General features: G+C 43.9%; 1 protein-coding gene across 3 annotated transcripts; it reads left to right on the top strand.

Annotated features, from left to right (window-relative positions):
- Positions 1–196: 196 nt before the first annotated feature.
- On the top strand, positions 197–26,793 carry tmem200b (transmembrane protein 200B). Of its 3 annotated transcripts, none has more exons than XM_049601608.1 (2): positions 197–426; positions 23,966–26,793. In XM_049601608.1, the coding sequence occupies exon 2, from the start codon at positions 24,016–24,018 to the stop codon at positions 25,252–25,254; it is 1,239 nt and encodes a 412-aa protein (XP_049457565.1). In that variant the 5' UTR covers positions 197–426; positions 23,966–24,015; the 3' UTR covers positions 25,255–26,793. The 3 variants fall into 3 exon arrangements, with proteins under 3 accessions (XP_049457565.1, XP_049457566.1, XP_049457567.1); XM_049601609.1 differs by having other exon boundaries at positions 197–678; XM_049601610.1 differs by lacking the exon at positions 197–426 and adding an exon at positions 4,422–4,662.
- The last annotated feature ends 780 nt before the right edge of the window (positions 26,794–27,573 follow it).

Below are 27,573 nucleotides of genomic sequence, written 5' to 3'. Positions count from 1 at the left end.
CACCACTGCGTTTGGATGATAACAGGACATTTTCTAACTGCTCCGGGAATGGATACACGATGGTGTGTTGTTAGGCTCGGGGCCCCAGTAATTCTTTTATTTTGAAAAACACAGTGTGTCTCAGCGGAGGTATAAATTGCTGCTGGCTTGATAATATGCTGGTCCATTGGAAGCGGCTGCAGACAGACTACAGAGCGGACACAGCGGCGGGCTGGGCTCTGCTGGATTTCATTGTCCTCGTGAAAAAAACGAGCTTTCTGTGAGACAGTCTGGAGGAGTTGATGAAGACTGCGCATGAAAGGCTTTGTGTTGGAATAGAGTGAACAGCTGGGTCTGGCACAGCCTGGAGACTATTCATTTCAAATGATCAGGATGTCATGTGTCCTCAAACTATGAACAAGCTGCTAAAGGATCCGAGAAATACAGGCAAGTTTCCAAAAGTCACCGGCTGCTGGATTGTTAAATGTGCTGCAGTCAGAGCAGCTGAATGAAATGGACTCGGTTACACTGTGACTTTCAGTTTCATTGACGACAGTGTGTATGGTGAGCTGGTGTGTGTTGTAGAGGAATGCAGCAGCACGGTTAGTCAGACGCATTCCTGTCTCTTTGTAGCCTCCAAACAGCAGACACAATTTTTCGGGGAGGTAGTTGAACAGTTCACGGCTGTCCATTGTTAAGGTAAAGATAAAAACGCCTTATTCCTGTAAATTAAAGAAGCTACATGTTGATTTTACCATAACTGAAGCCTTGACTGAATATGATTACAGCGGGTAAAGCCTGCCTCTGTCGGGCTTCATAGAAAAAAAAAACAAAAACCGTGTTGCTTGTGTTGCATTCGTATCATTATAAAAAACATGTTTATTGGTACGGTTTCGCCCTTCCACACCCTGCTGTGAGGTCATCTTCATACATTTAAAACACGTCTATTCCCATCATGAAGCTCAACTTGTGGCTTCCCAGGGGTGACTGGCTTCAGTTCAGCTTCCTCTGCTGGTTGGAAAACAGAAGATGAACGGTATGATAACGGTATGTCTATGCAGTGGCCTTTTTAGTTGGAAAATATAGTGACGCCATACCCACTTTGGACAGATGCAAAACCAACACCATATTGCAATTGACAAAATGGCTATTTCACATTTCCCACAGAGTTTGAGGTGATAATCCAACTGAGCACACACCTGTTCTCTTCTACTTGCTGTTACCTAATTCTCTGCATGTATGTGCTGTCAGTTTATGTGGCTGGTACCCATTCTGCACAGTGACCTATGTTTACTCTTCAAGACAAGCCCGATTTTACCATGTTGTCCCACTGCTTTCATGTATGGTAACCTTCTCGGAAAGATGCTTGAGATCCTGAAAGCCTGTCCTGACCAGGTACCATCCCCTCCGAAAAACATACCAAGAAGAAACAAAGCATCTTCTCTGATAAGCTAACAGTTAGCCATGTTTTCCTGGAAAACCAATAAATGTAAAATCTGTGATAATTATAATGATAAATAATAATTATAAATGTATTTGTTATAGCACCTTTCACAAAAAAGAAATTCACATTTGCTTTACAAAATACAATCAAGCAATCAAAAACACATGCAAAACATGCAATCAATAAGAACAAAGACAATAAACCAATAAAACAAGGCAACAAAAAGTAAGTAAAACAGAGCAAATACAGGCTACTGAGGCCTCAGACAGAAACATACCAGGGAACAAGCAGTGGACAATTTAGGATGGGACAAAGGCCATTTTGAAAAGATTGGTCTTCGATTCTTACTTTATAATGGCTGGTGGCCGTTGGGTTGTTTAATGCATAGAAGATAATCATCATTTCCCATGGAGTTTAAGGTGATGATCTAACTAAGCAAACACTTGTTCTCCTCAAGTTGCTGTTGTTCAATTCTTTGCTAGGGATGCACGATATTGGATATTTTTCTGCAGATATCCAATATGCCGATGTAGTTTACAACTTATTTGGCAAATAACTGGTACAGATATCAATATATCCACTTTTTTCCCCACCAAATTTTAGTGATCATCAAGTCTCTTCTGTGGTGGAATTAATATCATATTATGCGTGCATACTCTTATTATGATGGCCCACCAGCTGATGAGACATGAAATAGAATGCTTTTCAATGTATGTAATATTCATTTATTGTGTAAATTAAGAAAAAGCATGTAGGACAATTCTGATAGTTCATTTTAAAGCCAATATTGGCTAATACCAATGACATGCTCATGCATGCATCACTATTCCTTGCTTTTTTTTTTTTTTTTTTTTTTCCTCAGTATTTTCATTTATTTAAAACTTGTACATGGGATGTTTGCTCTATCCACTAAGCCACCGACGCCCCTATTTTTATTTATTTATATTCTTTTTTGTATGGTTATGTTGAGTATGCGTCACTTAATTTTTGTAATTTATATTTAAAAAATAAATGATGTGCATGAAAGAAACAATGGTCTGGATTGATGAGCCTTTAATCACTGCAATAAATTATGAAAAAAAACAACAACAACAAAAAACACTATTCCTTACTTGTATGTGCCATCAGTTTATGTGGGCAGTACCCATGCTGTACAGTAGCCTATGTTTACTTTGCCAATCCTCTCTGAAGGATACTTTAGATCCTGAAAACTTGTTCCTGATCAGAAACCAAAAAAAGCATCTTCTATGACAAGCCAGCAGTTGTTAGCAGATGGCACAAATGTGATGCCAAATCGGAACTACCCGTTGCCCCACTGTAAATTCAACTAGCTATTTGCCAAGTCCTGTTGTCATCATTCACTGTTGACAGAAAATAATATTACTTTTGAAGAGGATGGTAACTGTGGTCACCATGAACAATCTTCGAGACATTAAACACGCCAGCGGCCACCAGCCATTATAAACCGAACCACTGGTGAGAATTTTCGCAGATTTTATGTGGAGTGGTTCACCAGGAAACCATGGCTAACTGTTAGCTTGTCAGAAGAAGATGGTTCGTTTCTTCCTGTGAATGTTTTTGGTCAAGAGTAGGCTTTCAGGATCTCAAGCATCTTTCTGAGTCGATTACCAAACATGACAGCAGTGGGACAGCATGGTAAAATGAGCTCGGCAGAACAAGCTGTACTACCCAAAGTGACAATACATACAAATGGGGGATTGAGCAGTATAACAGCCAATTGAAGAGAACAGTTGGATTATCACCTGTGGACCTTTAAATGAGGCTATACAGTAATTTGGAATTCTGAGCATCCTCTTGATCATATTTGTATTTACAATTAGGCACAACCTTCCTGCTCTAATAATGGAATCTGGTGTCAGAGATGGTGAATGCACTGTGAATGTCCACTGTTAATTAGGATTTCTCCTCCAGTGGACATGTTTGTGTTACTGCAGTCATGATCCAAAAGGAAAGGGGAGTACAAGAACAAACTGCTGTATGAATAAGGCAGTTATTTCATCAACCTTTGCACAACTGATACCAGTGACATTAAAATACGTGTACATTATACAAACATCTATGAGTTTAAGATCTGATTTGACATTAAAAAAAGAAAAAAAAAAACAGCATGAGCCAAACATCTCAATTGAATATTGTTTCACTAGCAAGGACCACACCACAATGAAATGCAGTTTAAAGATTTAATGAAGATGTAATTGTCACAGAAATGGTTATGAATGGGGTGGTGATGAATGGGGGAGTTCAGATTTGCAGATGAATGAACGGGATGGAGATGACGTCATCGAAGGGTCAAACTGGGTGAGGTGTAGATGTGGGCGGAGAGACATGTCGGAAAGAGAATGGAAGGCAGTGAAACACCCACCGGAGGAGCCCCTTGTGCTGCAGGACGGGGCTCCTGGGCTGCGATGCCAGCCGGAACAGGATAGTTGGAAGGAAGGGTAGAGGAAAGGGATGTGGGGATGGTGGATGTGTGCGCACGGGATGAGAGTGGAGGCCTGCGAGACAGGGAGGAGAAGAAGGCAGATATTGCGCGTGACATATCTGCATCAGAGGGAGCAGGCACAGGGGGTGATACGACCTGACCCCTGGCTGGGGGAATGAATGAGAGAGGCTGCTCCGGCTGGAGTGGTGGAGGCGCCGTGACGTCACCAACAGTGACGCTGGCGGGAGAAGGCCCCAGAAGGGAACCCGGAAGTGGGAGAAGGAGCTGTGTTTCCCTCAGGAGCTTATTGTCGCTGCGGTGGAAGGGGATGTTTTTTGCCCTCAGGAACCGCTGGAGCCAGGCGATGGTCCAATCCCTGATGTTGGGCTCTTGTTGTGGACGTGGAGATGGTGGAGATGGCTGAGTGGAGCGCGACAGAGCGCCGCGGGAGCCGCAAGGTTGATTAGTCGCTGCACCGCTGCGGGAAGGGGGAGGAGGAGACCGCTGCTGGCTCCGACGGTTGTGGACGCGGCGTCGATTTCCCACCCACGAGGACGGAGGAGAGGAGGCCTGGGACCCGCTAGGAGTCGGGGCAGTCTCATTGATGGAGCCCAACGGAGAACCACGGCAAGACTGAGGGATGTGGACCACGGAGCGCGGCCGGCTCCCCTGGGAGTGTTGGCTACTGGCAGACTGCTGAGACAGAGTCAGAGGATCACCTGGCTGAAACAGGGAGTCGTACAAGTCATCGGAGTCGGACCCGGACGGGTTGACTTGCATCACATGATCCATCTTGGTGAGTACACGAAAAACACACTTGCTGAGATACGTAGGGTTGTCAATGTTCGAGAGATCTGACAGGCCTGTGGTAGAGCTGTGCTGGTATATATACGTTAGTCAGGTGATTAGAGGAGTGGTTGAGGCGTGGTCCTGCTCCTGAACCTAAGTTAAACAATTAACTCCATTTAATGTCTGGAGACAAACAGCTGTACAACGCCTTTGCCTAAATAACAATGTTGAAAATTAGGGCTGCAACTTTTGATTATTTGCATTTGTTTTAGTAATGTGCCAGTTTGATAAATTGATTGTTTGGTCTGTAAATTATCAGAATGTTCTGAAAAATGCCAGACATGGTTTTTCCATATTTGCCATATTTTGGACTGTCAGACCCACAGTCCAAAACCCCAAAATATTGAACTGACTTTCATAGATAACAACTCTTTACATTCGAGAAGTTGTAACCACTGGATTTTTGGGTTAATTTTAAAGCTGATATTGACTGATACCGATGATGTACCAATATTGGCCGCGTTTCCCAGATCCAGTTACGAAGATCTTAGCGCTAAGAGGTTCTTAAGAATGCTCTTAAGCCTCCCTTGAAAGAAAAACGCATTTCCCACATCGCTCTTAGCTTAAGATCTTTCACTAAGAAGGAGTTGTAAGATCGAGCTGACCCACTCCTAACAGTCCTCTTAGCGACCAAACGCTCACAGATCCAGCCGCGTCAGGCAAATTAATATTACACTAAGCAAGGAGATATTAAAACAATGTGCACCATATATATTTTGATCTGTTTTATACTTAAGATTTATAATGTTTAGCATTCATTGGTGACAGAAAAGAAATGTAGTTAACCTAGGTTCGGGAGCAGAACCACGCATCAACCACACCTCTAATCACCTGCCAAGTTTACTTATACTGGGTCAACCCATCCTACCCTGTTTGTCTCAAGATTTCTCGAGCTCAGACAGACCGTGCGTCTCGCCTAAACTCTTCATAGAGAAAACTTCAAACAAAGACAAAAACGTAAAGATTGTCTTAATGTTACCTACCATGGATCCGGTACTGCAGATCTACCCGACTGATTCAGACGGTGATCCCTTCGACGATCTGTTCGACACCGGTCCACCAGACTGCCTCAGTGCCTCAGTCCCGCCGTCTCCATTCAAGCTCCGCCAACGAGATTTCTCCGAGTCCGACTCAGACCACGGAGGTCCGCAGATCTCAGGCCTCCTCTCCTCCTTCAGCGAGGACCACACACCGCGAGCACGGGCGTAGGAGCCAGCTCCAACCCTCTCCTCATCGGCAGCTGACCCCATCGCCTAGGCTTCCAGCTCCTGGCTCTTCAACGCGGCGCACCCGCGGTGCGCCCTCATTTGCGAGTCGGCATTCTCCATGTCCTCAAACTGAGCCCAATATCAGAGACTGGACCGTCACTTGCCTCCGATGTTTCCTGCGGAGCGAGGGCATCCCATTTCACCGCAACGCCAACAAAGCCACACTTTTTCGACTGTATTCAGCCTCTATCAACGCAGCAACAGACTCCATACCTCCCGCTCTTCCGGCTTCTTCACCCGTGCCACCAACTGCCGGTGTCGTCAGGCGTGATGTCACAAGGCCGTCACTGCCTCAGCCACAGCCTGCATCACCAGCCCCCTCAGGTGGGGGCCAGGTTGTATGTCCCCCCTGTGCCTGCTCCCTCTGTTCCTGAATTCTCTCAGATGATTTCAGCTTTCTTTTCATTCCTGTCTTCGCAGGCTTCACAAAATCCCTGTGCACATACATCCTTTCTTCCCATCATCCCTTCCTCTATGCTTCCTTCAGCCGTTCCCAGCAACACGGCTTCTGCTCCTCTTTTTCTGCAATAGCCAACGCAGCAGCAGGAGAGCCTTAGTCAGCAACTCAAGGGGTCCCACCACAGGCTAACCAACTCGGTGATCTCCAGCCTCCTCCTTTACTTCCAACTGGTCTATCCTTTCCCCCTCCCCTCCCCATCCCCACCCCATCCCTTCCCCAACACCCAAATGTATTTTCTCATGGTACTGGCAATTTCACCCTCGCCACAGCAGCACCACCTGTCTAGCCAGCTTCATCTGTTTATCGGCCTTCTCAAGTCTCTCCTGCACTACGCCAACAGATTCTCACTGGTTATTACATAGATTTAGCCAAGCTTCTGAAGCCATCAGTCACTGACACTAATCAGCTCAGGGAAGTGCAGACAAACTTCGGCTCCATGCAACTCCGCCACCCACTACCCTCACAGTCTAAAGACCTAACCTCCATAGAACTTGCCTTCGCTTTTTCTCTCTACCGCGACGTCATCTGTTCTGCATTTCCCACACGGAGAGCAGATGGATGATTAACTATCTATCGTGCTCAACATGGCCAGGGTTTTACAGTTACCATGTGCACTTCGCTAACCAAGCAGCTGGCTGGATACAGCAATTTAACCAGGGAACGTAGTGGGGCACCCTTGACTCTGAACTCTACTGCTGCATATTTGCAGCCCGCACGTCCCTCTCCTGCGAGCGATGTGGAGCCCCTTCTCACCCTGCTTCAGCATGCACTGTCACTGCTCCACTGCCTCGCTCACATACATCTTCCTCACGCACCACCACAGTCTTTAACCGCCTGTCACCTGCCGCACCCCCACCTCCCACCATTCCTAGGCCCGCTAACATACGTCCTTCGGTCAATGTCCCTGTGCCAAAGGGGGTCGACACACGGGGAAGGCCAATCCCCTACCAGGGTGGCAGGATGGTGTGCAACAATTTCAACCACTTGGGCAGTGCTCTGTCCAACTGCTGTCTCCTGCATGTCTGCTCCTTCTGCGGCGGTGCGCATGCCAGGAGCCCCTGCCCCCACAATCCAACCACAGCTGCAGACCAACTTGTACAGCACCTCACTGATGTTTTCTCCTCTTTCCGAGGAGAAAACATCAGGACCTGGCACTTCCATTGAATTCCTAGGCATCACCCAGGACTCAATTTCCTTCCAAGCATCTCTGCCCTTGGAGAAAAATACAGCGCATCTCTCTGCTTCTGTCAAACCACCTCCTAGCAGACAGATGCACCAAACGCCAGCTGTTAGCCCTCCTTGGCCATCTCAATTATGCCATCCACATATTCCCTCAAGCTAAATCCTTCTTGTCCATCCTTTTGTCTAAGGCTGCTGCCATTCCCTCTCTCCACGATAGGGTCATTCTAGACGATACCTGCAAAATGGAAATGCGTACGTGGCTACATTTCCTATCTTCATTTCCTTTTTCTGCGACGACTTCATCACCCAGCCTGAGGACATTCAACAATTTCACAGACGCGGCTCCCTCCACAGGTTTTGGCGGCTACTATGGAGGGAGATGGTTTGCCTCCGCTTGGCCCCCAGAGTTCGAATCCCTCGACTCAGAATCCCGCTCTCCTTCCTCTGCGCTTTACGAGCTGTATCCCATCATAATAGCTGCCATTCTTTGGGGGCACGAAAGGTCTAGGAAGTCCATACTTATCCACTCCGATAACACCGCAGTCGTAGAGATCCTGAACAAAGGTCGATCTCGTTCTTTAGCCATCATGCAGTTCCTACGCAGACTCACCTTATTCTCAGCTCAACACCAGTTCATCCTCCGGGCAGCCCCGTTCCTGATCATCACAATAGCATTGCTGACTCATTGTCTCGCTTCTCATTCCAGAAATTCAGACACTTGGCCCCAGAATCGGATCTTCACCCAACACCTATCCCATCGTTTTCAGCCACAATATTCAACTAGCTCCACAGCTGTCAAACCTCTCTCACACTTCACAAGAAGCCATTCTTGACAGTCTCAACTCAACTCAACTCAAACTTTATTTATAAAGCACATTTAAAACAACCAAGGTTGACCAAAGTGCTGAACAGGTCGATAGAAATAAACAAGCAAATACAATGAGGTACCTAATAGTACACCACAATAATAACCATAAGATACATAAAATACAATACAATATAATAAAATACAAGAGTTACAAAATAAGATAAAAATGAGATAAAATGTTTGGGTGTCCAGCTCAACCTGAGTTAAAAGCCTGTGAGAAGAAGTGGGTTTTCAGAAAAGACTTAAAAACCTCTAGGGTCTGGGCAGACCTAATGTGCAGGGGCAGGCTATTCCAGAGCCTAGGGGCAGCTGCCCCAAAGGCTCTGTCACCTCTGGTCTTCAGCCTAGTCCTAGGAGTAGCCAGTAATAGCTGACTGGCCGATCTCAAGGCTCTGGAGGGAGCATGAAAGTGCAGGAGTTCGATTAAATAAGGGGGTGCCAGCCCATTTAGGACTTTAAAGCCCCAAACACACTCTCAGCCTACCTAACTGACTGGAATTGCTTCAAGGCATATCACTCCACCTACCAGCTGCCTTTTCCCTCTCTGGACGTCATGTCCATCTGCAATTTCATCACCCATGCTCATTCCATCCAAAAAATACGGTCCTCCACCATCCAGACCTACTTAGCAGGAATCAACTTCTTCATCAAACTAGTCACTGGCTTCCATTGTCCTTCAACCTCCCATTCTCACGTTACTATGTTAATAAAAGGCCTGTGCAAATAGGAACCGGCTCTCCCAGCTAGGTGGTTGCCACTCACTTCAGGCCTCTGCATTCACTCCCTTCATTCAGGCTACATATCTCCTATGGTTGACCTAACCCTAGAATCCATGTTTCTTCTGGCCTTTTTTGGATTCCTGAGGTGCTCTAAATTCGCCCTGACTTCATCCGTCTATAATCCTTCTCATCACCCCAGTCTATCTGACATAACCATCCACACTGCTGACTCACTCATTTTCACGCTTCAAAGGAGCAAAACAGATCAGTTGGGAGTTTCTTTCCCTATCTACTTATTCCGCCTCGAATCCTACCTCAGCCCGTACGAGCCACTGACCAAATACATCAGCTCCAGGTATGCTGCCAAGGCATCACCTCAACACCCACTCTTTCTCACTGAAACAGGAAAAGTGGCCAATCGATTCTGGTTCCAGAAACACTTACACCAAGTCCTTCGCATTTCAGGCGTATCTCCAGAACTGTATTCTAGCCACTCCTTCCGCATCGGTGCAGCATCCACAGCAGCCAGACTAGGCATCTCAGACCAAACCATTCAGGTTCTAGGCCGCTGGTCATCCCAAGCATATTGCTCCTACATCCGCAACAGTTTTAACGATTTCCATCAAGCTCATGTTCAACTCAACTCAACTCAACTCAACTTTATTTATATAGCCCTTTAAAACAGCCACAGCTGAAACAAAGTGCTGTACATAAATAGACAAAGCAACACAGGGACATAAAATAATTAACAGGAAATAAATACTAAAATAATTGTTTATTGTTTTTAAAACAATTTAAAAACAATAAAACAATAAATAAAACAAACCATAAAACACTAAAACAGAAGCAGAGTCTCATGCGGAGTTGAAAGCCAAGGAATAAAAATGGGTTTTTAGACGAGTTTTAAAAATGGACAGTGAGGAGGCTTGTCTAATGTGGAGGGGTAGCTCGTTCCACAATTTAGGAGCGGCAACGGAAAAAGCTCTGTCCCCTCTGAGCTTCCGTTTGGACCTCTGCACCTCCAGAAGCAGCAGATCAGCTGACCTGAGCAGGAGCGTAGGGGTGAAGAAGCTCAGAGAGGTAAGGTGGGGCCAGACCATTTAATGATTTAAAAACTAATAAAAGAATCTTAAAATGGACTCTAAAGTGCACAGGTAGCCAGTGGAGGGAGGCCAGGATGGGAGTTATGTGCTCCCTCTTACGTACTCCAGTTAACAGGCGTGCAGCTGCGTTTTGCACCAACTGGAGACGTGCGAGGGAGGACTGGCTGACTCCAAAATAAAGTGCATTACAGTAATCCTGCCGAGATGTAATAAAGGCATGGATTACTGTTTCAAAGTGCTGTTGTGCAAGGAAAGGTTTCACCTTAGCCAGCTGTCTAATTTGGAAAAAGCTGGACTTCACTACAGAGCTGATTTGCCGATCCAATTTAAAATCACTGTCCATCTTAAAACCCAAGTTTGAGACTGTTGGCTTTAAAAAATCTGCCAAAGGGCCCAAGTCAACAGGGGGAGGTTTACAAAGGCCACTGGGACCAAGCACCATCACTTCTGTTTTTTTCTCATTAAAATTTAAAAAGTTCAAGGCCATCCATTCTTTGATGTCTTCAAGACATGCCAGAAGTGGTGTGAGTGAGAAGGCATTTTTCTTTTTTAGCGGCACATATATCTGACTATCGTCAGCATAAAAGTGGAAAGAGATGCCATGCCTTCTCAGGATGGATCCCAGGGGAAATACAAAGAAAAAGCAGGGGCCCTAAAATCGACCCCTGTGGAACCCCATGCGGCAGTGGAGCAGAGCTGGATTCTGAGTTTCCAAGGCTTACACTCATGCTTCTGTCAGCCAGATAAGATTTGAACCACTCCAGTGCGGTACCACAGATGCCCACTAGGTGCGTAACCGAGCCACTAGGGTATTGTGGTCCACGGTTTCAAAAGCCGCTGTTAGGTCCAACAAAACAAGAATTACATGGTCACCAGAGTCATTTGCCAGGAGGATGTCATTAAAAACTCTGACTAAAGCCGACTCGGTGCTATGCAGAGTTTTAAAGCCTGATTGAAAGATCTCCAGGACATTATGCTCATCTAAAAACAATTTTAGCTGAGCATGAACAACTTTTTCTAAGATTTTGGACATAAAAGGCAGCTTAGAGATGGGCCTAAAATTGGCCAGCACACTGCCATCAAGGCCAGGTTTCTTAAGTAGGGGCTGGACCACTGCATGTTTCAGACTCGGGGGAACAACACCAGAGGACAGACTGCTGTTGATGATGGCCAGAACCGACTGCCCTATACTAGGGAAAACTGCTTTGAAGAAACCAGGAGGGACAACGTCACATGGAGAACCTGATGGCTTAATATGGCCAATCAGCTCTTCTAAAAATGATAGGGACACAGGTTCAAACTTATCAAGAGCTGCAGAACAAGGAACAGGGACAGAGGGGTCAGATGCAGGGGCTGAGATGAGAGCCCTTGCAGTAGCAACCTTATCAATAAAAAAATGCAGGAAGCTATTGCACATGTCAGGAGACGCCTCCAAGCTGACAGGCTGTGGGGCATTAAGAACAGTGTCAATGGTTTTATATAACACACGCGGGTTATGACGATTTAACTCAATGAGGTTTGACAGGTATTTCCTTTTGGTCTCTTTAACAGTGTTCTGGTAGGAGCGCCAACAGTCCTTTAGGATTTGGAGGGAAACCTGCAGCTTGTCCTTCTTCCACTTCCGCTCTGCTTTGCGGCACTCCCGTCTAGCTGCACGGGTTTCCTTATTGAACCATGGCTCAGTTTTAGCCTTGGGCAGCACAGTTTTTATTGGAGCCACAGAGTCCAGTATGTTTCGGTAGGAGGAGTTAAACCAGGAGCTGAGCTCCTCTGTGTTAGCAGAGGCAGGGCGGACACAGAGCTGGTTAAAAGCCACGGAGAACTGACCGGCAGTAAAAGAGTTAAAAATCCGACGGCGCTGAACAGGGGCACCAGATTTAACATCGGCACAGGAGAAAGCAACTTCAAACAAAACAGGCATATGATCAGAAATCGCAAATCAGTTCCATTTAAATCTGACTCTTTTGGGGGCCAGTGATCAGCTCGGGTGGATTATGCCTGAGACGGAACCCCCACACTGAGTCTCCCTCTGCCCGGTCTCCAATACATCCTCCCAGACCAGCCTAACAGATGACATCTTCCCTCTACCTCACATCCATTCATTTATTCTCAACATTCAATAACTCCTGCATTCCATTAAACCTTTAAACGACATATTGTTGTGGCGTGGTTCTTGCTAGTGAAATGTAGTTAACCTGTTAACTTAGGTTCGGGAGCAGAACCACACCTCAACCACACCTCTAATCACCTGCCAAGCCTACTTATACTGGGTCCGTCCATCAGCACCCACCGGCTGCGTTTGTTGTGCAGAGCGGTGCAGCTCTGCCGGACAGCGGGAGTCATGAGGACCCACGAGATCTCGCGAATTCATGCAAACAAGATATAACAAGATGTAGTTTCTATTTACAGAACCACAAAACCAGAGGAGTAACATTAGTAGGAAGAAATCTCGGTGCACCTTCATGATTAACATCTCCTTGTCCATGGTGTCAATGGGGTGAAATGATGTCTGAAAACCTGCTGCTGCTGCGTTGTGCTCTGGCATCCGGCAAAAATAGAAGTCCTGCCTATCTGTTGCGGAGGGCTCCGGAGCACCGCAGCTGTGACGGAGCCTGAACGCAGCACAGCCGCAGACGGTGGAAGCACGCACATTGACTAGAACTGAAACGTATCGGCTTCGCTGCCATTCCAGATCGCAGACGCAACCCACATGCATCTGGTGGAATAGGGGGGTTAGTGTCTCCACACATCTGGAGGGCAACCCGGTGCAATTTTGCCCTCAGCCCAGAGGTGCATTGCCTGGCTGTGCTGCGTTTTTACACAGTGGGGAGCTCCCTGGAGGTGGTGGGAGACGGCACCGGCCTCAGCGAGGCGTCAGTGTCACAGAGTGTGGTAGCTGTGACACCGATCCTCCTGCCCCATGCCCCGGCACACATCAGGATGCCCACCCTAAGGGAGGAGGTCCGCCAGGTCCACCACGGATTCCACACCATGGGGATCGATTTGGGATTCCCCCGGTAATTGGTGTGGTGGACGGCACACTGATTCCGATCCTCAACCCCACCCTGGTGGACCCATGCTGGATCGGAAGGAAGCACTTTACTGCCATCAACACGCAGGTGGTGGTGGACCATGAGGGCCTGATCACCGACATCGTCGCCAGGTGGCCAGGAGGCACACATGACAGCCATGTGGGCCAACTCGGCTGTGGGGCAGAAGGCTGGCAGGGGAGAGTTTGGCAGGAGCTTCTTCCTTGGGGACAGTAGCTACTCCCTCCGTAGCTACCTCGTGACCCCCGTGGCCAATCCAGCAACACCAGCAGAGGAGAGGATCAATCAGACCCACATGGACACCAGGACCCATGTTGAATGGCTGTTTGGAAAATGGAAATCCCACTTTCGCTGCATTCATTGCTTGTTGGGGGGTGCTGCGCTTGTCACCCATGGATGAGGATGAGGAATTAGAGGATGATGCCCCACTAAGCTGGTGTCCAGGCCAGACAGGAGCTCATCAACCTGTTTTGATTCCGGACATTCCCACCCTGTCACCACCAGTCACCAAGTCATCTAAGCACCTGAACACTAACCAACTCCCCTGATCACCACCACAAAATAAAGAACCCAACAATAAGCCCACTACCACCACACCACCCATACCACCACACCACCCAACTATCATGCCTAGGGTTGAATGAGGCTGCACAGATGCAAAACAAGATGTAAACTCCCACACACTGTTACCTTGCAAGAATACTTTATTGCTGCAATGTTTCAGTGCTTTGCCTAATGAAGGTCCAGCACTGAAACATTAACAATAAGTATTCTTGAAAGTCAATGCAGTGTGCGGAAGTTTTCATGTGGTTTTGGCTGGAAGAGGCACGTGCGTCATGCTTGAAGTGCACGTTACGCACACTTTACAATGTTACAATTTCATTTAGCAGATGTAATATCATAATAATATCATGATTAAGTGCCCAAAAGCAAAGTTTTTGTCAGATAGGACGTAGGTGTCAACAGGCAGTGCACATAGGCAATGAAATTTATTTTTTATAATGTAAAACACATGTATCTGTAATATGTTAAGTCAAATGCAAAAGTGTTCGCTTTACACACTAACATATGTCATGAGTAGTCTTTAGGAATAAATCATAAAATTATATCAATTCCCTGGGACCCTCTGTGTGTAGATTTGACACCCTTACTTTATGATGTGCAATGATTCACACAACACATGGCTAAAAAGGAAACCATGTTTATTCAAACATAAAATAGCCTAAAGTGGTGGGACACCTCCCATCACATGGGTTCTGCATCACCTGCAATGAAGGGAGGTTGATTAGTAAATTGAATGAGATAGATTGCGCATTGTGGGGAAACAAATCAGTGCAAAATCACCATGGCATATGGTCTCAATACACTTTACAGTTAATAAAACCAAGTACAAGAAACAGATTAAACAAAATAATAAACGCACAAAGGGACAAGGGAAAAAATAACAAAGATAAAGCAGTTACAAACGAGCAAACCATAATATTGAGTAAAAAGAACTGCGTCTCGGCAAGTGCCAGTTGTCTCCACTGCTGGCCCTCGATCCGACACAGCACGGCTAGCTTCTCCCTCTCGAGGCCCACGAGTGTCTCACTGTAGGTGCAGGTGGACAGCGGACCTTGCTGGTGCGGGTTGGAGCACGGGGACAGGCCTTGAGCTTCGGAGTGTGCAAGGGACGTCTTTGTCGGGCAGGCTGATGCTGAGGGGCAGGGAGGTTGGTTATTGAGCTCCTCTGGCCCCGCTCCCAGATGGCTCAACCTCACCTGAGTCACTGGGGGACAAGAGGCCCTTTCTCACCGCCATCCAGTCTCACAGGTTGCAGGGGCTGGAGGGAGCCATTTTTTCAGCGATTGCGTGTCAAATGCGGTTCTTGGCCACTAGATTTCTTTTGCCTTTTGCTCCGCCAAAGAGTATGTTCCGCTGCTGTCATACTACATCCATCAGGATGGCCAACTCCTCTGGGGTGAATGCAGGTGACCTCTTGGCCCACTTGCACCCTGCTTCTGCCATTCTGTCTTAATGTGTGCACCTAGCTACCCACAGGTAATTTTATATTTGCATTAACCAATTACTGTGCATAAATGGATGTGATTTCTACTTGGATACACCTGTTGGATACACCTGTTACCTGTAATTACACATACACATGCGCAGCAGGGAATTAGTGTGTTGGGTAGCAGCTGTATGTCTCCACTCACATACATGTTACATTAACTCTTTTACAACTATCAGCGTGCTGCCTGTGTGTTTTCATAGTTTATACCTGCCGTTTTGTCTGATTCTCAGTGTAGATTAATATAGTCTATAAATCTGTCAATTTTGTCCTTTCGTGAACTGGTCACGTGAAGATGATCATTAGCAGAGACACACCGTTGATGAATGTAGGATACAATGTGGTCAGGATACAATGCAGGTCCTTAAGTTCATTTGTCCTTTCGTCCATCTTTCAGATTTTTGTTTAAATATAATACATTTCCTCATGATTCACTTACCAAGACTACTTCTTATTTAGTTGTAGTCTTGTTTTCGTCATGAAAATAGATCATTAACAAATATTTATTGTCTTAGTTTTTCATTAGAATTATTAGAACACACATACACATGAGCAGCAGGGAATTAGTGCGTTAGGTAGCAGGGCTGTGTGTGACTTATGCGCTGATGAAGTGGTGGGTGATCGAATTGCCTGGCATCGATTGATTTAGTTTCAGCACCGCGGTAGTGGTCAGCTCCTGTTAAGAGCTTCTTAAAGAGCGATCTTAAGAGCGATCCTAAGAAGGACATTAGGGAACTCATCTGGGAAAAACTCTTATCTTAGCAACCCTTCTTAGCTAAGACGTTCTTAACTGTGCTCTGAAGTCTTAAAGGGAAATTTCGGTTTATTTCAACCCGTCTCCTATCGTTCTAAATTTGGTTCAAGTGACTAGTGACATACAGATAATAGTTAGCATGTTAGCCGTTAGCCTAGATAGCTGTAGCGTCAGACCTGTTAAAACGTAAGAGAATGGGCATCCCTTCAAGTGCAAAGTTAGTCGACTAAACAAGCTTTTTTCCACAAAGACCGCCTTATATCGTTAGGATTAATGTCAGAGAACGTATAGAAAATGACATGTAAACGTGTTGTCTTACCTTACCGGTGTGGTGCCATGTTTGTTTATCCCTCTAGCTCTGCTTTCCAAAGCGCAGCCGAAATATATCTCGCCAACTCTAGATAAAGCCCAGCTGGATACTAACGTTACTCCAGGTGGAGGTGTCTCATCCTCAGTCACATCCAGACCTTGAAAATAAGGCTGCAACCGGTCCCATTCCTTGCAACAGAGGCATTCCTCTTCTGTGGGCACTGGGGCACAGCATTCACAGGTACACCACCTATCTCCAGAGCTAAAGCCTTGTGGCAGCCATTCCTCCTCTCTCGTCGTCTAACGTTACCTGTTGCGCCTCGCTCTCTCCTCCTCCTACTCTGTTCAGGCGACCGTCCGGTTCTGCCTTCCAGCTGTTGCTGCTTGTTCAGGCACGCTATGAGATCACTGCTTGTTCTCTCGATATTTCGGCCGCGCATGTCACTAGTCACGTGAACCAAATTTAGGACGATAGGAGACGGGTTGAAATAAACCGAAATTTTCCTTTAAGATCGATCTTAACTGGGAAACGCGGCCATTATCAACATGTTGATTGATTCAAATAGCCAACCATTTATAAAGCCAGTATCAGCCCATACTGATGATGTGTTAATATGATGATACCCAGCCCATAATTGTTGTTTTTTTTTCTCTCCTTTTTTTTTGGTTGATTGATTGATTGATTGATAGTTTCAAACATGGAGTGTGTACGTTAGATATTACGAGCTGCCTCCTCCCAATTGTTAATTCTACTAGTTATAAAGTTATAAGTTATATAACAAAGTTTATGTTGTATGTGATTTGTTGCGTTGCAATGTAGTCATTAGTAGGGCTGGGACTCAACAGAGGAGCCACAATATGATATTATCACCAGTGTTGGGCAGTAACACGTTATTAGTAACGTGTTACAGTAATGCCGTTAGTTTTGGCAGTAACTTATACTCTAACGCGTTAGTTTTCAAAGTTACTAACTCAGTTACTTTTTAATGAAGTAACTAGTAACAGTAACTAGTTACTATTTTTCCACTGATTATCACGATACTTGTTGTTATTGAGATTTTAAATGCGTTGTGATGTGCTGAGTATTGCACTAAAATATATTGCGATTTTTTAGCTTTTTCTTAACTGCAAATTTTGTCCAAAAAAGGAAAACTTTGTCAACATCAGTTTTATCTAATAAGATGAAATTTTTGATCTATTCATCTCACTTCAGCCATTTTTTTGTAGCAGCAAAATGAATCTAGTGGACTGAAAACGCAATTGATTATATTATTCCTGTAGGCTAACATTTAATTTGTATTTGTCATATTAATAATTTATTCTATACGTTACTTACACAAAAATATATTTATCCCCCACCCCTAGTCATTAGTCACTGCTGGACAATGATAGTCAACATCTCAAAAAATAATTCACTCATGTGCTGTAGTCTAGTTAGCACAAGGTTTTCTTTTGCATAATTGCATTCGTAAGGACAGATATAAATATTGGAGAAACGGTTGAACAGTTTTTTAACTAAATATTATGCTGAATAAATGATTTAGTTGATGACCCTTTCATTAACAAAAACAATCAGAGACCTCTGTTGAACCTTAAAAGCTGGACAGTCGTTCTCCATCTAACCAAGTATATCTCACACCAGGGGCGATTCTAGGATCAAAGGTTTAGGGGTGCTGAGCACCTGGAGAGCTGCCCGGCCAGGCAAGATAAATTTCACTGTTTTGTACATTTTAACTCAATTTCATTCCCACATTTGTGAAAGAAAAGCACAACACTTTTTGGGAAAGTCTGTGACTAAACCATGAAATCTGATAAAGGTTATTTAAATGCTGAGCCACAGCAAAAGAGGAATGGATTGGAATCATAAAAGAAACATATCGTAACCCTAATTTCTGGGGGAAGACAACTCATTTTGATACAGCAGCTCCTCAACATACACATAAACAGTATGTATGTTTCTGGAGTAAACCAGCCCCCTATAGTGAGTACCAAAATTACCATAAATGGACCTTGGACTTATTTTTTGGACTTTTATTTGAAATGCAATGCACAACATGTAACATTAACATAGTAACAGTAATTTAATTTAATTTTCACCCCCCAAAATGGTCTAGAAACACCTATGTCTCACACTGGGAAAGGTGTAGAGCCTCTGCAGAGGGCAAGTATGTTGAGCAGACCTGAAGTTGCATAAATATGATTAATGTGTTGACACAAACAGAAGTACTCTGATATTGTCAATTTCAATCAATTTTTCAATTTTATTTATACAGCCCAATATCACAAATCACAATTTGCCTCACAGGGCTTTACAGCATACGACATCCCTCTGTCCTTATGACCCTCGCAGCGGATAAGGAAAAACTCCCCAAAAAAACCCCTTTAACGGGGAAAAAAAACGGTAGAAACCTCAGGAAGAGCAACTGAGGAGGGATCCCTCTTCCAGGACGGACAGACGTGCAATAGATGTCGTACACAACAGATCAGCATAATAAATTAACAGTAATCCGTATGACACAATGAGACAGAGAAGGAGAGACAGACAGAGAGAGAGAGAGAGAGAGAGAGAGAGAGAGAGAGAGAGATGCAGGTAATGACAGTAGCTTACAACAACATTATTGAAAGTAATAATATTATAGTTATAGTTCTGGCTACTGTGGTACAATATGTTGAAAGTATGTATTAATATCTGGCAGTATACATGTGTGACAATAGTCGTGTATAATAACAGTAGAAGTATGACTAATGACTAATGATGGCAGCAGCAGCAGCAGGAGGCATCTGGCAGGACCACGGCAGCAGCACAACCACACACGTCACGCTGTCCAGGCACCGCTGCCATATGAGTTAATCTGAGAGACAGTGGAGCACAAAGGCAATAAAATTAAACCTGGCCATTTTATTAGTGGTTTCCAAGTATTGTTAATGATTAATAATAGGGATTCATGATAATACTGGGACATCATCGATAGAGGTAGGAATTGCCAGGAGACCAACAATACGATATATCACGACACTTAGGTTACTGTGATAAAATATATTGTGATATGTTGTGATTTATCACCTTTTTTCCAACTGCAAATTAATTACCCAAAGGAAAACTTTATCAACATCAGTTTTACCTCATAAGATAAAGTTTGCAATCTGTTCATCTGACTTTAATCATTTTTATTGCAGCAAAATGTAATGCAAAGCAGACAGACTGACCAGCACCTTCATAAAACCTGTCAGAAATGCTGCATACACCTGGCAAACTGAACTGTTGGCAGTGTGTGAGCCAAACACTTTACACTTCACTGAAGGGCAACACCCATGTAAGAAGTGTTGTCTATTACAACAACAATCCCCCATTCTTGTGCTGCATTTAGCAGGAGGTCTACTTTGTTTGCTGCGGTGTGACTTTGTGACGTGTAGTGCTCTAGTTTGGAGAATGTGAGACAGCAGTCGCCAGTCCTTTGTGAGATAATGTGCCATTATAGTCACATATGAATCAACTGACCTTGAAGTCCAGGCATCACAAGTTAATGCCACCCTTCCTGCTGTACTCAAAGATTTCTCAACTTTATGCTTTACTTCTCTGTAGAGCTTGGGTACAGCTGTGTTGCTGAAAAAATGTTGGGGTGGAGTCACATACCTGGGTTCCAGTGTTCTTAGCATGTAAACAGAAGCCTTTGTTTTCAACAACGCTGTATGGAGATCTTTGCACATGACATAGGTGATGGACTATGATATTTTCTTTGCTCTCTTAGAGTTGGATGGTGGTTTTGTAAAACTAAGTGTGTCCAGTGTTGGCAGAGCGGGTTAAGCATTAGCTTGACCGTCAGTGGCTAACACTATCTCTGGATGGTGGTGTATGAGGTGAGCCCTCATATTCGTAGTATTCCTAGAGTATTTTTTTCTCATACGACACTGCTTGCAAATTGCATGTGTCATATGTGTCATATCCAGGTCCCCCTTTCCTTCTGTGTTAAAAAAAATCCAAACTAAGTCCAGATGTTTGATTTAAATGCAGACGGCACATTTCTGATTTCTTTCTCTGGTGCCTCCATCTTTGTTTTGATTAACTTCCTGCCAAATGCTGCTGACTGAGCTCTCTGCTGACCTCACCAGAAAAACAAAGAAACTAAAAAAAAAAAAAAATAAAAAAAAAAAAAAAATCAGCAAAATCTAGTGGACCAAAAAAGCAATTGATTTTTATTATTCTAGTAACAAAGGTTGTATTAAAATGTGTATTTGCAAAAATTAATAATGTATAATAAAAGATCGATATTTGGCAACCATGTATTGATACAGCATTGCCACAGAAAATATCACGATCCCACGCTGTATTGATTTTTCCCCGCCCTTAGTCATCTGTATCGGCAGATATTGGCTTTAGAATTAACTATTAGAATAGGCCAACATGCTTTTTCTTAAATTGCACAATGAATGAATATTACATACATTGAAAGGTATTGTATTTCATGTCTCCATCTGCTGTTGGGTCATCACAATAAGAATATGCATTGTCTGCTAGTCAGCATAGAGAGAATATTTTACTCTCATTGCAACATGCTCAGGACCTCACAGTAATTGCAGTCAGAGTGAAGCTGTTTTTCCATTTCACTCTATGTTGTTTATGACCATGAGGGAGCTCAAGAAGAACAGCACATGTGTGTGTGTTTCTCTACTTTTGTTTGTACCTCATTGAATTTACAAGCTCCCCACGGACATGGAAGGTTTGGAACAGTTTGAGGACTTTAATTAAATTGAAATGATTTAAAACTGAAAAAGGACTGTGCATTGTGAACAACCACTGACCAATGGATGACCGACTTAAGGCAGGGCTAAATATGTCTGGATTCCAGTGATCTATGTGTAATGTGTAACGTCTCTGTCGTGATGACAGATAAAATGCATTTCAGAAGAAAGTATTTGCTTGAAACTAGAGCCAATTCCTCATCTGAAGCCAGATGCGTTCTATGGCAAAGTGTTACAGAGGCTTTGAAGCTATCAGGGAACTTGCCAGGGATGACATATACTTTCTCAAGAATGTAGCTACATAATGGGACAAGGGTCGCTACTGAGATAAAACATGGAGGCCACAAGAACTGTGGTTGGTAGAGGATGATGTTACTGAAGACAGCATCATACAATCTGGTAGAAGCTTATCTGCCAAAACATTCTCACTCCAACCTTATCACATATTGACATTTGGTCATGACCCTTCCACGCTTAGATAGGCTACAATGTGCAAGCTACTCTGGGTGCGTTGGTTGTTGACATTCTGGGATGCTGTGTCAACTTCAGCCTGTTGCGTGCATTGTGTGTTTTAAAGCTGTTAAAACACGCTGTTTCAAACGCGTATTGCAACAGCGAGCATATTGCAGAATCATGCATATGCAGCATCACGGGAGACGGAATCCTCGTCGCCAAGAAAGCACAAAAGGGAATCAAAAAGGCAACGTGACTGGTGAATTCAAAAAACGACGGTCAACATTGGAGTAGCCTTTCCCAGGTGGAGAGAGCTGCTGAAGGAGAAAGGTAATGCAATCACAGGCCTTGATGTGAGGAGAGGGATGAGGTGTGTGAGGTTGAGCCACTTGTCGCTGTTAGGCGCTGTTAGTGGCGCTGGCCTATAATTGCATTACCTTTCTGCTTCAGCAGCTCTTTCCGCCTGGGAAAGGCTACCCCGATGTTGACCCTCGTTTTTAGAATTCGCCGGTCATGTTGCCTTTTTGATTGCCTTTTGTGCTTTCTTGGTGACAAGGATTCCGTCTCCCGTGATGCTGCATATGCATGATCCTGCATTATGCTCAAAGAGTGGGACTTTGTTATGCTGCAGTAGAGCAGGCTTTTAAAATTTGCTGGGGTAGTAGCGAAGCGCCTCTTGCCCCTCTCCTTTGGCTTGTCAGTCATGCAGCACTGGCCTGGCTCTCAACGAAAACGCCAAAAGGCGGGGCTGTATGTCCCTTGCTGGTGGATGTATTCTCAAGATGCCGAAACTCTATGGAACCCCCCAGACGACTTACCCACACAGTGTACACACAAATCCAATTCTGCTTTTACGAGAATAAGTCAGATTATTGATGGAGTTAATGATACACCAATGATGACATATTTATGAATGCAGACATCAATTTTTGCCAATAAATAACTGAAAGTGTTATACACTTACACAGTCCCTTTAAGCTCTTTTTAGGTTTAGGCAACAAAAGCTCATCGTTGGGTTTAGGAAAAAAGAATAGGGTTTAGCTTTACAATCCTCATCATCATCAAGAGGCAAAAACCAACTTCCTGGGTGAAAGTCGGTGGTTGTTGGACCCATCCACCAAACCCAGATATTGATATATCCACTTTTCCCCCTATTTTTAGTGATCATCAAGTCTCCTCCTAAGCGGTGCCTGCACATTGGCAAATCTTTTACAACAGTATTTCAGAATCTCTGTAAATAAAAAAAAGTGCTATAGATTGTGGATCCAGTGGAACACCTGGACAGAAAGGCGTTAATTAGGTTGTAAACAGTGTTAGCCAAGTTAGTTAAAAAATGTTATTTGATATGTTTTTGCTTTAATTTTATTATTGAGAATGAATACAGATTTACCAAACATTATTGAGATCAAACCTTACACTATATTCCTTCATATACTGGAACAATATTGACAGTCATAGATGCTATAAGAAAAGAGAATATAGAAAGGGGAAAGGGATTTAGTCTGGTGGTATGATTAGACATTTTGGTTTTTTTTGTTTTTTAATCACAGATGGATCCTTAAAAGATTCCTTTTGTAGAAAAACTCATTATGTGATGGTTAGGGATGCACAATATTGGATTTTTTGCCGATATTCGATATGTCAATATGTAACAACTCATTTGGCCAATAACCAATACCGATATCAATATAACCACTTTTTTCCCCCACCTGATTTTAGATCATCAAGTCTCTTCTGTAGTGGAATTAACATCAACATACTGGCCCACCAGTAAATGGAGACATGAAATACAATAGTGTTCAATGTATGTAGTCATTCATGTGTGTGTCATTCATTGTGCAAAATAAGAAAAAGTACATTGGCCGATTCTGATAATTCATTTTAAAACCAGTATTGGCTGATACCGATGACGTGCAAATATTATTATGCATCTCTCGAGATGATGACATAGTTGAGATTATTCTGACAATATCAGTTTTTCTTTTGCAGTCTATGTATTGCTTTCAGCCCATTTATTCTGTCACACTGTCTTTTTTGATACTACCACTAGTGGGCATCATTTATAAATTTTAAATTTGTGTACTTGGCTTTAAATTTGTTCAAAATTGAATAGAAATATACTGTTGTTAAAATAAATGGCAAAATGCATAATTACATTTTATGTTAAAAAAGATAAAGTGACTGATGTATTTGTGCACCCTTAGATACAGATTCACAAGTATTTGAATTAATTGATGCAACATGTAGATAAACCATTAGCTGCATTAACTCTTAAAATGTCCTCACTCCCAAAGTCCTCTGACAGGGTTTGACCAGGAGCAGCAGCTCTGGGCTGACCTGTGCTATGAAGACCCAGAAGGCCCAAGGTGTTACATCAGCTTCGCCTCCCAGCCGACGGAAGTCTCGCTTCACCTTACGAGGCAGAAAGAAGAAGGACAGGGTGATCCAAGGCAAGCTTCGCATCCGTTCCCTGCCTGGAGCCTTTCTTGTGCTGGGGGTCATTGTGGTGATTGTTGGCACGGCTCTGGCTGTGGCGGGATACTGGCCCTATCGGATATCGAGATCATCCATCCTGGGAGCTGCAGAGGGGGAAAGCATCTCTGAGTCACAGAGCTCTGGCTGGAGTCTGGGAGCTAAGGGCCTCCTATCCACAGCCAGCCTCATCCACAGTGAGCGGATGAAGCTGCTGGGACCTGTCATCATGGGAGTCGGTCTCTTTATCCTCATATGTGCCAACACAGTCCTTTACGAGAACAGGGACAGAGAGACTCAGATGCTTCTGGCTCAAATGCGCAGTGTGATCTGCTCTGTGTCTGCGGCTGTTCCCTCTGCAGACCTTAAAGAAATTGCAGCAGCCAACTCGATGGCAAAACACTACCAGTGGGTGAGCAGTTTACCAGCTGCTCATCTCAACATCCTTTGTCTGCAGCAGCTGGCCAGCTCTGAGCCCCTGCTTCAGACCAGATATCCCAGAGACCAGATGGATGGTTTGGAGGGCATCTACCAGCAAGCTGTTCTCCAGACTGAAGCTCTTCACCACCAGGAGTCAGAGCCTCCACCTTCTAACTCCAGCTCATGTAATTCCAGCGAGACAAACTTAAACACAGAGTCTGGTGCTGAGCACAGGGGCAGCACCAGCTTCAATCTGCAGCCCGCCTCACTCATCAAGCTTAGCAACTGCCTGGTGTCTGCCAGCTCCATGTCCACCCTAGACGAGGTGGATACCCCAGCTGTCAAGCAAAGACGCTGCCACAGTATGAGCTACAGGACTAACCCTTATATAGCCCAAAATGGTGTGCGTCTGGAGGATGGACTCCACACAGCCAGCAAGGAGGCTGAAATAAATCAGCTGGTAGTCACAAGCAGAGAGGCTGGTTCACAGGTTTGCGTGAACATCCCCTGGCAGGCTGTGGATGCTGCAGAGGAGCAAACTCACAGAAGCTGGCCTCAATTAGACCTGGGCAGTGGGAGACGATACCTCAAACTAGAGAACAAAGAGGATTCAGTGGACAAACTGCTTGTCCAGTTAGAGCAGCATTGTTCTCAGTGGGATAAGAATTTTGGCTCTGGACCTTTCCAGTGATGGCTGCTGGTGACAGTTCTGATGACCCTGATAACTGAGGATCATACTAATATTTCCCCTGGATTTTAAACTGCACTATGTTTTTTGGGGTTTTTTTTCTGCTTGGGGCAGAGAGAAAGTGAGCCCCGGGTCATTTGGAATACAGTACTTCTCACAAGGATCTTCCGATCGTTCTCAATCTTCAGAGGTTATGGTCTTTGCTTGGCCTCCAATTGGATTTGGAAATGTTTTATGTCGTTGGAGGAACAATAAACAGACCATACACTGTCACAGATGAGCAAAGCAATTTGACAGACTGTTTACCTGCCAGAAAACAACTTGTATCTCAATGCCAAAATGGGTTTGCCTGTTTCCAGGACACAGTGTGCACAGTCTAGTGAAAGAGAGATAGAAGGGTGGTTGTTTTCACTGTGCAATCAATTTTGAACCAAACCACCTGGACTCCTAAGTCCATAAAGTGCTGACAGCTTTTGACGAATGCAACTACTATATAAAAATGGGATTTTTTTTTCCCTCAGCTGAGGTACTCGAAATGCAATGCATGGCAGTGATGTACAGTATGTTACATCTTAATACTTATGGAAAATAATGTCATTGTTTGTTTTTATGTATATAAGAAGTAATGATAGTTAAAAGGTATGCTGATTTATTACAACTTGGGTCTTAATTTCTTAGGTTTAGACATTATTTCTACAGTATCTTTTAGAATAACATTGTACTCTCCAAGCTGATTGCTGAGATCTGGGATGATATCACCACAACTGTCTCTAAACTGTAATGGATGGTCGTAATGGTCACTTTGGATAATAATATATGATTTCCCTTTATATTGTTATGAACAGATTATCATGCCCATCAATCCTGGGCACTATTTTCACTAAGGACCCTTACCAACACAGGCATACACACCCATGTGTGAGCACCGCAGCATGGAGTCCTGCACGGGTCCATTTTTGAAAACCCTCACCCACCCATAGCCAAAAACTCCGTACCAAAACCGATCTGTTACCAGTTATGTCTAGGTCAAAGCCATACCCGCGCACACCCATTAATAAAAGTCCTATATCCCGACCCGATTAAAGACACACAGGTTACAGCCACTCACATCAAGCTGGATTCTCCGTTCTTGAATTACAAATCCAGCGGAGGAAAAGTCTCTTTCACTGGTTGTGCTTGATGCCAGGATGGTGAAAACATTCAGTCACTGCCAGGTTAGGAAAAATTTTAGCATGCTCCTTTCACCATCATAAAACCTGAAAAGGATCCTCCTTGGGTGTCTCGAACTCCATGTAGGCTGCAACCTAATCCTCAGGCTTTTCATAGCTGGAGTCCTCTACGTCAGTGACAAATGTGACAATGGGGTCATTGACTCAATTGTGTCATTGACTTTCAAAATAAAAGGAATCGCAGCTTGATAATAGGGATTTAGTTGTCAAAATATTACACATATACTGCAAATCTTTTTTAGTTGTTTTATTCTGAAAAATAAAAAATATGTTTTTGCTTGCCCATGAGTAGTTTATTTTTACTCATGCCCATACCCACAAATTTATATATATATATATATATATATATATATATAGATATATATAAATATATATATATATATATATATATATATATGTATATATATATATATATATATATATATATACATATACACACACACACACACACACATATATTTACCCATTACACAGCTTTTTGTGAGGTACCTTTTGGTTACCCACGGGTACCTGACCCAGTGCAGGACTCTGCCCCAGCATGCAGGCCTTAATGTGTTAGTCTGTGTTAAAGTTATGTTTATTGTTTCAGTATCCTACTTTATCAACCACCTTTTAGCTCTGTTTTTATTTTCACTATGCACACCATCATACTTTATATAGCTTTCAGGGTCAAAACAAGAACCATGTGTGAATAATGAGTGAGTAAATAGCTGTGAAAGAATACAGAAATGAGAAGAGCCACAGCTATGACCACACAGCTAAAGTCAGCACAAGAGATAAATAGTAGACATCCAACTCCTGGATAAGGTCTCAGTCAGTGATAGCATGTACAGGTATCTCTGTATCATCCATGTAGTGATCTTAGTTTAGTAATTAGATGGTTTTTCTAATGGTGTTTAATCCCGGGCATTTGGTTAAAAGGAACATTTGCCAGTAATAAAAGAAGTGTACGTGTTAGGAAATATTGGCTATAAACCACAATTCAGAATGGCTAATAGTTGCTCTGATGGAAGGTGTAATGGAAGATCTGATGTACTGTAAAGCAGCCCATCAGAGAGAGATTTCTCCAGGGCCAAGGGGTATCAGTTTCAAC

This window comes from Epinephelus fuscoguttatus, linkage group LG17 (genome assembly GCF_011397635.1).
Source record: "Epinephelus fuscoguttatus linkage group LG17, E.fuscoguttatus.final_Chr_v1".
NCBI classification, from domain to species: domain Eukaryota; kingdom Metazoa; phylum Chordata; class Actinopteri; order Perciformes; family Serranidae; genus Epinephelus; species Epinephelus fuscoguttatus.
The sequence above is the reverse complement of the archived record's forward strand: the minus strand, read 5'-3'. Positions and strand labels throughout refer to the sequence as shown.